This window comes from Procambarus clarkii, chromosome 8, assembly GCF_040958095.1.
Source record: "Procambarus clarkii isolate CNS0578487 chromosome 8, FALCON_Pclarkii_2.0, whole genome shotgun sequence".
NCBI classification, from domain to species: Eukaryota; Metazoa; Arthropoda; class Malacostraca; order Decapoda; family Cambaridae; genus Procambarus; species Procambarus clarkii.
In genome coordinates, this window is record NC_091157.1 from 7,636,676 (window position 1) to 7,649,912 (window position 13,237).

The following is a 13,237-nucleotide window of genomic DNA, read 5'->3' on the forward strand; positions in this document are numbered from 1 at the left end:
TGGCAAAGCATTGTTCAAGAAATGTTGGAACGTAATCAGTTGTGAGTCGTATACAGGTTTTTTTTCAAGTCACAATCGACTTGAGAATGGTCCAGGACGGACCGAAACGTCTTCGTCCCTTCACTTTCTAGTGTGTGGTCTGGTTAACGTATACAGGGGGTATGGGGGCTGGATTGCCCATTGTCTCTGAGGACGAACTGGGCCGTATTGTTTTATATATCTTATACGGAGTTAAGGGCTCATTAAAACACAATGTTACAGTAAAGTTTCATGTAATTTCATGTGTAACGTTCAGTGAGTAATGAACGTCAACATCACGTAAACTAAACCACGAGGAAAACTGTTTACAATTTTGAGGAGAGAGAGAGAGAATTACAGTGAGGTTGTTTGCCGAGTGTTCTAACAAAACCTGCTTGTTAGCATCTGCACTCGTGTTTATGTACTCACATACATTAGACCCATGGGGGTAAAAGTGCACTCAGGAGTGAATGAGTTGGCTGAATTGTCATCCATACTTCCACGTTATATTTATATGACGTTGGTGTGGATCACTAAGTCCTCTGAGCTTCAGTAGTAGTCAGGGAAAGTCGACAATTCCAGTGTGGCTGCACGATGATGCTTCTGGAAACTTTCTCTATTAAGACCACTCAATACCTCGGTCGATAGAGCTTCGGCCTCACACGCGTGGGGTCCACGGTTCGAATCTCCTAGAGCCCAGCTGAATGGAATGCGTCGGGTGACAAACTCATTACGGAAACCAAGGACCCAATAGTAACCAGTTTTCTTTTCAGTGGGGAAATACTTTTGTGTTCTAGATACACGTCTCTCCCACTCTGAGGAGCTCTGGAAGATTTTCGATTTGTAATCTGGATCATGTTTATATGTAAAATGTAATCCTACTCTTCCACTTAATTTAATAAATTACATATATATGTATACACACACATACAGACAAGTAAGTAAATACAAGTATATACAGTAGCTGTGTAGGTATGTGCCTGTATACTGAACCTTCTTGATGATATAAAATAAATCTCTTATATACACGTAACACTTCCTCTTTACACATCAACACAAACTCCAAGCCTGGAACCCTATATAAATGCTAAATCTTAATTCAATTAATACAATCCCAAATCTTTATACAGCTGTAACTTATATAATTCAAAATTGGGATAAAATCGTGATGAATATAATACCTTTTTTTAATTGTAACATTTTAATAAAAAAATTATGAGTAAATAAATCCCCAAAATGTTAGGCAACCCACTGAATATAATCCAAAGTCTTAATTAATAAATACAGAGGCACTAAAATGGGATCGAACCCGCGTCCTGAGCCCCTCAGATACACGCACTACAAACTGAATCATGATGTCTTTATGATGTCACTTCAACAAATATAATAAACAAATTTATGTAATCCTAATAAAAAATTAATATTGATATAGCGGGAAAATATATGTATGCGAACACATTGTAATTGTAGCAAATAAAATTAAGAAATATTTTCATTGATGGAAATAACTGGTATGATTAATCAATTATCCAGAGTTGAATAGTTCCAGCGTACAATAGTTTCAATATTCAACAATTTCAGTATTCAATAGTTCCAACATCCAATAATTCAATCGATCGATAGCTCCAACGTTCAGTAACTCCAGTATTCAATAGTTCGGGGTCCAATAGCTAGAGCCCCATGTGTTTCATTCCTTATCACTGTTCCTAACAGTTGCAGTCCCCAGCAGTTACATTCTTCATCAACAGTGCCATTTACCCAAACGCTTCAGCATCAAAAGTTCATGCACTCCTCAACACCAATATCCCAACAAATTCAATCTCTTAGAGTTTTAGGCTTTAAATTTTTCAATCTCAAACATTCTCAATTCCCACCTATTTCGACCATCACAGACTTATTTCATAGCAGCTTCAGCTGTTAGGAGGTACCAGCCCCCAATTACAGACAGTTTCAACTTTCCAAGAAGTCTACTGAGCCTCACTACACTGACATCTTCTTATGACATCTCATGTAAGCACAGTACAAACATTTCACACGATTTATTAAATCTCAATTTTATATTTGTAAACGTACATTGTCAAACTATTTAACAAATAACGATAATAATAATGATGGTGTTGATGATATTCATCAAATATCATATCAACAATATAATGAAACTGGGTCATTTACGTGAGATTCGAACCTTGGTCACAAGAACAGAATCCAAGACCTATAGCCATTAGTCCACCTTAATCAACCAAGAACAACCCTTCCTCTTAAAAAATGGTTAAAAGCCATCTAGCCACCTGCCTCCCTGTTTATGAATAAAATATATTTTAGATGCACCTCGCAATTGATTACGTTAAAACTTTTCATAAACAGTCTTTTGAATCACATCTCTATTTAGTTTCAACAGTACTCCAATGTAGTTAAAATAAATAATTACCAACAGAATTAAAACACTTGGCATAACCTAACCTACCCCCCTAACTATAAACAAAATGATAATACTGTATAATAATTTATATTTGAGAAATAAAGATTTTGATTAAACAGTACGTTCAAATTTATTCTTTGAGGCAGGCAAAAGCTTAGACGAGCCTAGCCTGAGGATAGGTTTCAAGGATGGTTGGCTCACTGGGCTTAAGCTTGGCACATAAGCCTGGTGATTCTTTTTTCGGTTCCCTAAGCACAGTTTAATTGCACAGCACAATTCGTTGTTACGATTTACACATTCAAGAGGTATAAAATGTTGTGTGAATGTATTTAATAATGATTTACACATCTAGTACAAATACTCGTTGATTACATAAATACCTGGTTGAATTCATGATATACGTATATACATAATTAAACACATTTTGTGTATATACAGTTGCTGTGTATTTTACACTTGTTACATTGGTCATGATATGTGACTAAGTAAAGTATGGTATGTTGACATAGTGGAGAGGGAGAGACAGAATGACAATGAAATTAAAGGGCGAAGGAATGCACTAACCCTTTCCCACTCACACGTGTGTGTATCCACCTCCGCTCTCCCCTCCCCTTATCTTCATTGAAGATAAAATCAAGACGAGGAGTCTTCAACAGTGACACTTGCACATTAATCTCTTAAAAACAAAGCAAATATAATTTAGCCAACAGAAGAACGACATCCAAATAGAGTTGCCATAGGAAACATTTAAGAACCTATGGAAGGAAGCATTTGGGAACTTGTGGAAGGAAGCATTTAAGAATACGTTCTTAAATGCTTCCTTCATTTGCTGCATCATATGCATTTTCCACAATGAAAATGATTTCATTGTGGAAGTATTTAGGAAGCTAAGAATGGAGCCCTTCGGAATATGTAAGGTCAAGACCAGAGATGAGAAGAGGTTTTGGAAGATAAATCTCACCTCACTTCAGAAAAGAAAAGAATCGAAGAGGTATGATCACGACATAAAAGATTCTCAGGGAAATAGATAAAGAGGACATGTACAATCTAATACTAGGTAGAACAAGGGAACATGAATCAGTTAAGGCAGCCCATCCTTCGAAAATTAAAGTACTTATAGTAACAATGTGGTCAAGAGTACAAATATGTCGTGACGAACCACTAGAAAGTAAACTTTTGTATTATTGAAATTGGACAAACCGGAAAAGTTTTTATTTATGTTAGTAATAAGACCTAACCTAACCCTTCTAGGTCTAATACACGCTGAGGTCTAGCATAGTACATATATGTGCTATACTAGGCCTAGGAATATTTAAGTCTGCTTTTTAGCTATAGTACAAAAAAAGAGGCTTAATAGGGCTTAATTATTACATATTGGTACTTACTACCACATAGTTAAAGAAGTACTAACATTTCACGACGATGGATGGTTAAGGAATATTAGGAAAACATATTTACCATAAGGGTAGGGAGCAAATTCTAATGAATAATAAGAGAAATAGCATATGATGCAGTACATATTTTTCAATAGAAGATATGACTGGAAACCCGAAGCAGCTAATAAGGCAAGGCTCAGGAGCTAGAGTTCGACCCTACAAGAATAGTTAGGTGCATACACACAAAACAAAAGGCAGATAATGTATATCTATACAAATTAAAACACAACATTGTTGTCGACAATGAAACAACCATCATTCCTGAGCCTAAGGCAGCCAACACAGCCACAAGAGCCCCAGGAGCACATACACACACTCATTTACATCTCATCAATCTAGTAAATTATTTAGATATCCCAGTAAATGAGACATAAACTCTAAGATAAAATTTGTGGAGTCATGCAATGGATTCCAACACGCGTCTTTGGACTCTCATGACCACTATTTTCTTATAGATACACCACGTTGTTGTGCATACGAGGAGTCACAATAACGTGGCTTAAATATGTTGATCAAACCACACACTAGAAAGTGAAGGGACGACGACGTTTCGGTCCGTCCTGGACCATTCTCAAGTCGATTGTGATGAAACGTCGTCGTCGTCCCTTCACTTTCTAATGTGTGGTTTGGTCAACACGTTGTTGTGATTTCATTGTGCATAGGCCCCTCACGGACCCACAACAACTGATCTATTTACCTCAGCAACTTGTGAAACCTCTACATCTTTTGTCAATCATGGCAGCATTGTTTAATTCAACATTTTATGAACTCGGAAACATCACAACCCAAGGTTATTATTGTTATAAACAACCTCGTTGTGCTTCGAAGTTCATAATCTGTGTAATAAATGTAAATAAAGTTGCCATCATTGTAAAAACATGTACAGGTTTCGTAACTAGATTTGTAAATGTTTGATGACTCCTGGCCCTTATTTACAAATCTACCAAGTAAATAACTTTACAGCTACTTACAGATATACCTGATGAATAACTTGAATAACTAACCAGTTAACCTGATCTACAAACATTAACAGTAAATGCAATACTCCCTGATTTACAAATATAAACAGTACACTGTATTCTGATTTACAAATATACACACTACAATATATCCCGACTTACATACAGCAGTACAGTCAGAAAATTGTATGCCAAACCCCTAGTTGTATATACATACAAGCAGAAACATACTGCTTCAGCATATCAAAGTTGAATTACAAGGAAATATAAGTCACAACCAAATCTCTCGTGAGATGAACTAACAAATGAGACTCATTCAAACCTGTTTAGGATGCCGCTAGCAAGCGATCCACTCCTCGGCTTCACGGGATGCAAGGGGGAGAGGTTCAAGTTTTGTAGGTACTTATAGAAAACGATTGGTCGGTGGTACAAGGGAAAAATTTGTTTTATGAACTGAGCTGGAAACTGATTTATAAATCCCAGGGATATGTATAGAACATGACAGAGTGTAATAGTTTTACATTGAATCTACAAAGGGATTTAACAGATTTAACCCAAACAGGGAATTAAACCCGACACACACATAGATCCTCCAGTAGAAATGGTCAAAATAAACCATCGCTGCACTTCTGAGCTACACAATTTAATCCACTTTAGATCTAAGAAAAATCAGTATAATCGTAATTCAAAAGCCGGGAAGGTGATGCTGGTGCTTATAAATAAAGCCAGAATATAAGCCAGTACACTCCATTAATAAGGCCAAAGGTGGACGGGAAGAACACCCTGGAGAAGCGGTCGACGAGGATGGCTCTTGCTCTCCTCTTCTGGGCCGGCGTTGGGCCCGGCAGCCTCGTAGGAGGAGGTGGAGGCGGGGGCACGCTGGGCAACGGAGGACACATGACGTTATCGTATGTCTGGTTGCCGTGCCCCCTGACGCTATGGATGGGCGTCCCGTGGGCCAGGGCGCCATGCATGGGCGGACCGTGGGATAAGGTGGCATGCATGGGTGTGCCGTGGGCTAGAGTGTTGTGTATGGGATGGGCCAGAGGGCCATGCATAGGCGTAGCGTGGGCTAAGCCGCTATGGTAGTGGTGGGCTGGGGTTTCGTGGATGTAGTGCGGGCGATGCATTTGTGGCCCATGGGCGTAGGGGCTGTGCAGTGCTGCTCCGTGGGTGAGAGGGCCCCGTATGGGCGTACCATGGGCCAAGGTGATGGTACCGTGGGTTGGGTTGCTGTGGAGATAGGGGTTGCTGTGGTGGGCGGCCAAGTCACTGTGGTGGTCGTAGTGGGTTTGGGAGTACAGAGGGTGATGGGAGACACTTCCGAAACCAAGCCGACCACCGTCCTGCTGGTATAAGAAAGTCAAAGTTAATCACTGCTCATCCCTCTTGACTCAAAATAATAGTAATTAAGTCTGATAATATAATAACATACATCAAGTACACACTGAATCTAATTAGAAATGATAAATATTGTAACATAAAAAGGTGATTTTGTTTACAAAATATTAGTCTGGGCTTGCAACTGTCTGCAACAACCATGAATTGGTTCCAAAACATTGTCTCGTTCCCCCTTTTCCAACCACGTTCTCACCTGTGGACCCCTACAACCACGTTCTCACCTGTGGACCCTACAACCACGTTCTCACCTGTGGACCCCTACAACCACGTTCTCACCTGTGGACCCCTACAACCAAGTAGACAGCTAGCAAGATTGATGGAGTCAACAAGAACAGTCATATGACACAAGCTCTGCATTGTTAGTCTTAGTTAAAACGGCATGTAAATGGTAACAAAAAACATTTAGCTCAACATACGGATAAATCGTTCTTATTTTGTTAGAATTCGATACAATACATGTTTTTAGTCCCAAGAAGCCCTTGAGGTTCTTCTATGGACCGGTTGGGGGTCCATGGACCTTCGGTTGGAACCACTGATTTAGAGTGACCAAGGGTCAGTTGGTTGACAGCCAAGACGACAAAGGAACGGATTAGTAAAATGGAAGATCATTTCCCTAGCACAGACATATGAACCTTCAACTGACCTTATCACTGGAGAAATGATGATGAAGAGACTTGGCTTCCTTCTCTGTAGGTTTGGGGTTCTTGGGCGGAGTGTCGGGTCCGTCGCCCAGCACAACGTTGACCAGGGCGTACTCCATCAGCGCCAGGAACACAAACCTGCCACAAGGAGACAATAGTGATCGCCCGCCAAACACACACCGAAACTACAACGTTGGTACAACGTTTCGAACAAGTTTTAACACCTCCTAACCAGTTATAACAACCAATATAGCAAGTTGTAACAACGTTCTAATACGTCATAAACACGTTAAGCCAAGATGTAACAACTTTATAACAAGTTGTAACAAGCGGAAAATAGAGCCAGTTACGGTTTGTGTTTCCAGGGTTCGAGTGCGGCGCCAGCGGAGCCTTCGCGAGATGTAAATGAAAAATCTATACGCTCAATGATATGGGTTCCCCTTCATCCGGGACAGAAAGCCTGGCTTATCCACGTCCACCTGGGCTAACTACTGACCCTTCCCAGGATGCATCCCCCACAACAGTTCCTTAACTCTCGGGTACCTATTTATTACTAGGTAAACAAAGGTTTCAGGTGGAAAGAAAACGTGTCCAAATGTTTACATACAGCTCGAGAATCGAACCCAAGACCTTAAGGTTGCATTCATTTACCGATGTAAATGAGTATATTATGTGATTCAGAAACACAATTAACATTTTGTTAATTGTGCTGTAGTATGGTCCTCGTGATATTCTTGGCTTATTGGTAATTATGAAGAGGAAGCGCTAAGTCAGTATGATTATATAGCACTTAGGAGGGACATGAGGACAAGGAGCTGGGACACGGGGACAAGGAGCTGGGAGACGAGGACAAGGAGCTAGGACATGAGGACAAGTAGTTGGGATACGAGAACAAGTAGCTGGGACATGAGGATACGTAGCTGGGATATAATAATAAGGAACTGGAATATGAGAATAAAGAGCTTGAATATGAGAGCAAAGAGCTGTGATATGAAGGAAATAAGCCGGGATATGAGGAATTGGAGCTGGATCCTTATGAAGTCGTTATAAAAAGAGTCCAAGACGGACTGAAACGTCTCCACTATCACATGCATGGGTTGGGTTACCCGTTTTCAGTCCCGTTATTGTAACCTTTCCTCTAGGGAACATGGTGTCGTGTTTACCAACAGTCTCTGCTGACGGCTATCAACAGAGGTCAAAACTGCAAAGACAACAGGCGGAAAGGCAGCCATCACCGCTGTGACGGAAGTACTGACATAAGCTGGCACTTCGGAGGCATTTTGAGAGGCGCTGAAGGACCCTTAAGACTGAATTTTGGACGGAGGGCCCTTCAGAGATATCAGACTTAAACAGCGCTTGTATGTCAGGGACGTAGCAACCTGAGAGGAGGCGGAACGAACGTCAAAATCCTGGTGAGTGGGAAGGCTAGGAACTAGTCTCCAGACGGACTAGTTCCCTTAACCAGTCTACTCCAGCGATGAGTAAAAGCTCCACCAATCAAGAAGCAGCATGATGGGCCAGTAGTAAGGCTAATTAAGATATGGAGGAAAGGAACAATGCCCAGTCACTTGGACCATCGGGAATCGAACACCGACCCTGCTAGATGAGAGGTGGCAGTTGATATGTTGGTATGTCTGGCAGTGAAAATATCTTCGTGGGTTTGTTTATTGGAATTAAAGTTCAGGATAAGTGTTGACGTTGGGATGCGGTTCTCAGTCACACTTCTTGAGTATCTCAGTCCTCACACTTCAGGAGGCTCCCAGTCTTCACACTTTGTCTCTGAACCTTCACACTTTGTCTCTGAACCTTCACACTTTGTCTCAACGTTCACACTTTGTCTCAATGTTCCCACTTCAAGTGTATATAAAATATACAGTTCAAGCCTCTCCCTTAATCAATCACACTTGGCAAGTCTCCCAACCTTCGTATTTGTAATCTAAGAATATCACATGAGAAGCTATAAGAATGTTATACCACGGGCGTGTTCAGAGTGCCACGAATCTGTAGCATCCAACTCGTGAAGAACAGTCTTTGAAGGAGCGGATGTATATACACAATTCATATATATATATATGTCGTACCTAGTAGCCAGAACGCACTTCTCAGCCTACTATGCAAGGCCCGATTTGCCTAATAAGCCAAGTTTTCATGAATTAATTGTTTTTCGACTACCTAACCTACCTAACCTAACCTAACCTAACTTTTTCGGCTACCTAACCAAACCTAACCTATAAAGATAGGTTAGGTTAGGTTAGGTAGGGTTGGTTAGGTTCGGTCATATATCTACGTTAATTTTAACTCCAATAAAAAAAAATTGACCTCATACATAATGAAATGGGTTGATTTATCATTTCATAAGAAAAAAATTAGTGAAAATATATTAATTCAGGAAAACTTGGCTTATTAGGCAAATCGGGCCTTGAATAGTAGGCCAAAAAGTGAGTTCTGGCTACTAGGTACGACATATATATATATATATATATATATATATATATATATATATATATATATGTCGTACCTAGTAGCCAGAACTCACTTCTCAGCCTACTATGCAAGGCCCGATTTGCCTAATAAGCCTAGTTTTCATGAATTAATGTTTTTTCGACTACCTAACCTACCTAACCTAACCTAACCTAACGTTTTCGGCTACCTAACCTAACCTTACCTTTAAAGATAGGTTAGGTTAGGTTAGGTAGGGTTGGTTAGGTTCGGTCATATATCTACGTTAATTTTAACTCCAATAAAAAAAAGTTGACCTCATACATAATGAAATGGGTAGCTTTATCATTTCATAAGAAAAAAATTAGAGAAAATATATTAATTCAGTAAAACTTGGCTTATTAGGCAAATCGGGCCTTGCATAGTAGGCTGAGAAGTGAGTTCTGGCTACTAGGTACGACATATATATATATATATATATATATATATATATATATATATATATATATATATATATATATATATATATATATATATTTATATATATATATATATATATATATATATATATATATATATATATATATATATATATATATAAACTCCTTGTCCTCGTATACCATGGGAGGTACCACTTACCTACATCACTTTTACACGCTTGCTCGCAGGCTCAAACTATTCAGTGATAAATATTAAAGCTACAAAATTCTATTTCAAAATCATCAATCAACTTTGTTATGGCTAGGAAATTCTCATATGGAAATGGATCAAACAAGTCCAACAAAACTGTAAAGGAATCGTTATTACTCTGCGAAAACTCCTGGCAGGAACTCTACACCAACTGTACCCTAAAAGTAGGTAAATATGCTTGACTTGGCACCTCGATAGGCGTCAAACCGGAGAGAACCAAGCTCAGTGGTATACCGTCCCTATTGTTGGGAGCAGGAAGTCTGTTACGGTTACTAAACCCCGTAGCTCAACAGCTGGTGCTGAGAATGCTACCCATGACAGCTAGCTGCCAAACTAGTTTGGCAGCTCCAGTTCTCATATGGAAATGGATCAAACAAGTCCAACAAAACTGTAAAGGAATCGTTATTACTCTGCGAAAATTCATGGCAGGAACTCTACACCAACTGTACCCTCTAAACCAACTGTACCTCATAGATACACCACCTATTAATTAACCACTAGGTGAACATAGGTGTCAGATATAAGAATACGTTACCAAATGTCTCGCCCGGCCCGGGAAATCAAACTCAGATCTAGTTGGTTGTAAGCCGACTGTTCTACCTAATGAGTAACAAGCTGATAATAGGACTCATCTTTACAAGTACTTATAGTACTAAGTACTTGTTAGTACTTAAATACTAACTTGTGCGTGACCAGACACGCACAAGTTAGGCTACACTACAACAAACACACTCAACTTACACCGTACAGGTGGACATAAACATGTCGATGATCTTGATGTAGGAGACGGGGGGCAGGGAGGCCTGCGACTTGGCATGCTGAGTGGAGAGTGTGAGGAGAGAGGTCACCCCCAAGGTCACCCGAGCCGGGGCCGCCTCGGGTTTGATCCAGAACGACACCCACTGTGGAGGACGACACGCAGGTTAGTGTGTGTTGGGAGACGGAGGGCGGAGGTGTACGCTGTCTTGGGACACTATACAGGTTATTGTGTATAGGCCGGTGTATGTGTAGACTGCTGTGGGAGACGTGTATGTGTAGACTGCTGTGGGAGACGTGTATGTGTAGACTGCTGTGGGAGCCGTGTATGTGTAGACTGCTGTGGGAGCCGTGTATGTGTAGACTGCTGTGGGAGCCGTGTATGTGTAGACTGCTGTGGGAGACGTGTATGTGTAGACTGCTGTGGGAGACGTGTATGTGTAGACTGCTGTGGGAGCCGTGTATGTGTAGACTGCTGTGGGAGCCGTGTATGTGTAGACTGCTGTGGGAGCCGTGTATGTGTAGACTGCTGTGGGAGACGTGTATGTGTAGACTGCTGTGGGAGCCGTGTATGTTGCGGTATGTACTCACGTAGTATAACTTTGTATGGGGAGGGGGTGGGAGGGAAGCTCATCTCTTCGTTACACTGTTGAATATAATATTGTTTTGATATTAATAATTCATGTTAATATTTGCATAAATAAAAATACTGTAACATTCTTATCATCATAATTTGTTTGATTTAAATAATAATGAAAATATATTGAGGCAATGGGAACTTCTTTTTTAGTTACCATTAAGCTCATCATGGATCAAGAGGATAATGCGTGTGTCTGGGGAGTCCAGAGACGCAAGTTCGATCCCACCACACTAACCTTTATACTTTCTCATAGATACACCACGTTAGTATTATTGTTATTGCTTCTAAACTGCGATGTGTAAATGCACACTTTAAACTTGCATTTTGTAGTGTAAGTTAAATGTTAATGTACAGACATTTATATCTATCTATCTATCTATCACCATATCTATCTGTCGATTAATCTATCTGTTTTAACACAGATAATGTATCCCTATTCTAGTCAATTTTTCGAATTACCCATTTTCTCTTCCTTCCTGCCCCCTCCCACCACAGGACACATACCTTCCTGCCCCTCCCACCACAGGACACATACCTACCTGCCCCCTCCTACCACAGGACACATACCTACCTGCCCCTCCCACCAGAGGTCACACACTTTCCTGCCCCTCCCACCACAGGACACATACCTACCTGCCCCTCCCACAGTAGGACACATACCAACATGAAGACACGTACCGACATGATGACAATAAGGCAGGTGGGCATGTAGGTGTGGAAGAGGTAATAGCCCAGCCGACGCCGCAGCTGGAACACCACCTCCAGACACGTGAAGTTACCTGCGGAAGCAAACACCTGTCAGCACACCTGTTTGTGACCAGACAGTCAGGTGTGGTGGATTTTGGGGACACATCTGCCACACATCTGCTCGGTCTGATGGACCTGTGATGTAGACCCGGGGCTACTGACCTGTGATGTAGACCCGGGGCTACTGACCTGTGATGTAGACCTGGGTGCAGTCGGCCGTGTGGTTCTTCACCAGGTCAAACTGGGGTAACTCAATGTTGTCGTCCACTTCAAGGGGAACATCTGCATCCCAGTCGAAGACCAGGTCTTCTGTCGTGTGGGATACTGCAAGAGAGAGGGGTCAAGGTCAAAGGTCAAGGTTGTACAGGTGATTCTAGGTCAACGTTCAGGCCTATGGGTGATTCAGGGTAAAAAAAAAGAGATCAAGGAATGTACGTGGTTCAAGGTTCAATGTCAGGGGTGTGTAGGTGGTTCCAGGGTCAAATATCAAGGACCGTGGTTTAAGATCAATAGTCTGAGATGTAGGTGGTTCAGGGTCAAAGGTCATGGAAGTAGGTTGTTCCAGGTCAACGGTCAGGGAAGCAGGTTGTTCCAGGTCAAAGGTCAGGGACATGTAGTTTGAACGTGTAAGTCAGTTTACTGTCGAAGGTCAGAGGAGCAAGTAGGAAATTTGGGGTTATAGTTCAAGTGGTGACACTCAGGTCATAAGGACAGCAGCGAGAGATGCCTCAGAGTTCAGCATCATTAGTCAGGAGGTCAAGGGTTGTTATCTGGAGGTCAAACTCAGGGGGTTAATGGGATAAGCTCAGAGGCTAGAGGGTCAGTTTTGGTAGTACAGTTGAGTTCGTTCTCGACTCACAATCGGGAATCCCGGGTGAGACAGGAATGGTTGGGCACATTTCCTATCTCCTAATGTCTCTGTTCACCTAGCAGTAAATAGGTACCCTGGAGTTAATCAGCTTGTTGTAGGGTTGCATCCTGGGACGGGTCAGTAGTTCGACCTTGAAGGGCCCTAGATATAAGTCTAACATGTATATATACACAGTCTTCGTGTCCCCCGACAAAATAAATTATTATTATTAAAAATAGTT

General features: G+C 41.1%; 1 protein-coding gene across 3 annotated transcripts in view; it reads right to left on the reverse strand.

The window, feature by feature from the left end:
- Positions 1 to 255: 255 nt before the first annotated feature.
- Positions 256 to 13,237, reverse strand: part of LOC123759622 (glycine receptor subunit alpha-4) — a 64,801-nt gene continuing 51,819 nt past the window's right edge. For 2 of the 3 annotated variants that reach the window (XM_069316858.1, XM_069316852.1), the window contains exons 7-11: positions 12,336 to 12,470; positions 12,078 to 12,178; positions 10,745 to 10,905; positions 6,877 to 7,012; positions 256 to 6,181 (exon numbers count right to left, since the gene is read on the reverse strand). In XM_069316858.1, the coding sequence (XP_069172959.1) occupies positions 5,546 to 6,181; positions 6,877 to 7,012; positions 10,745 to 10,905; positions 12,078 to 12,178; positions 12,336 to 12,470 (1,169 nt within the window). In that variant the 3' untranslated portion in view covers positions 256 to 5,545. The remainder of the gene's footprint in view (positions 6,182 to 6,876; positions 7,013 to 10,744; positions 10,906 to 12,077; positions 12,179 to 12,335; positions 12,471 to 13,237) is intronic. The other variant, XM_069316866.1, reaches the window with a different exon arrangement.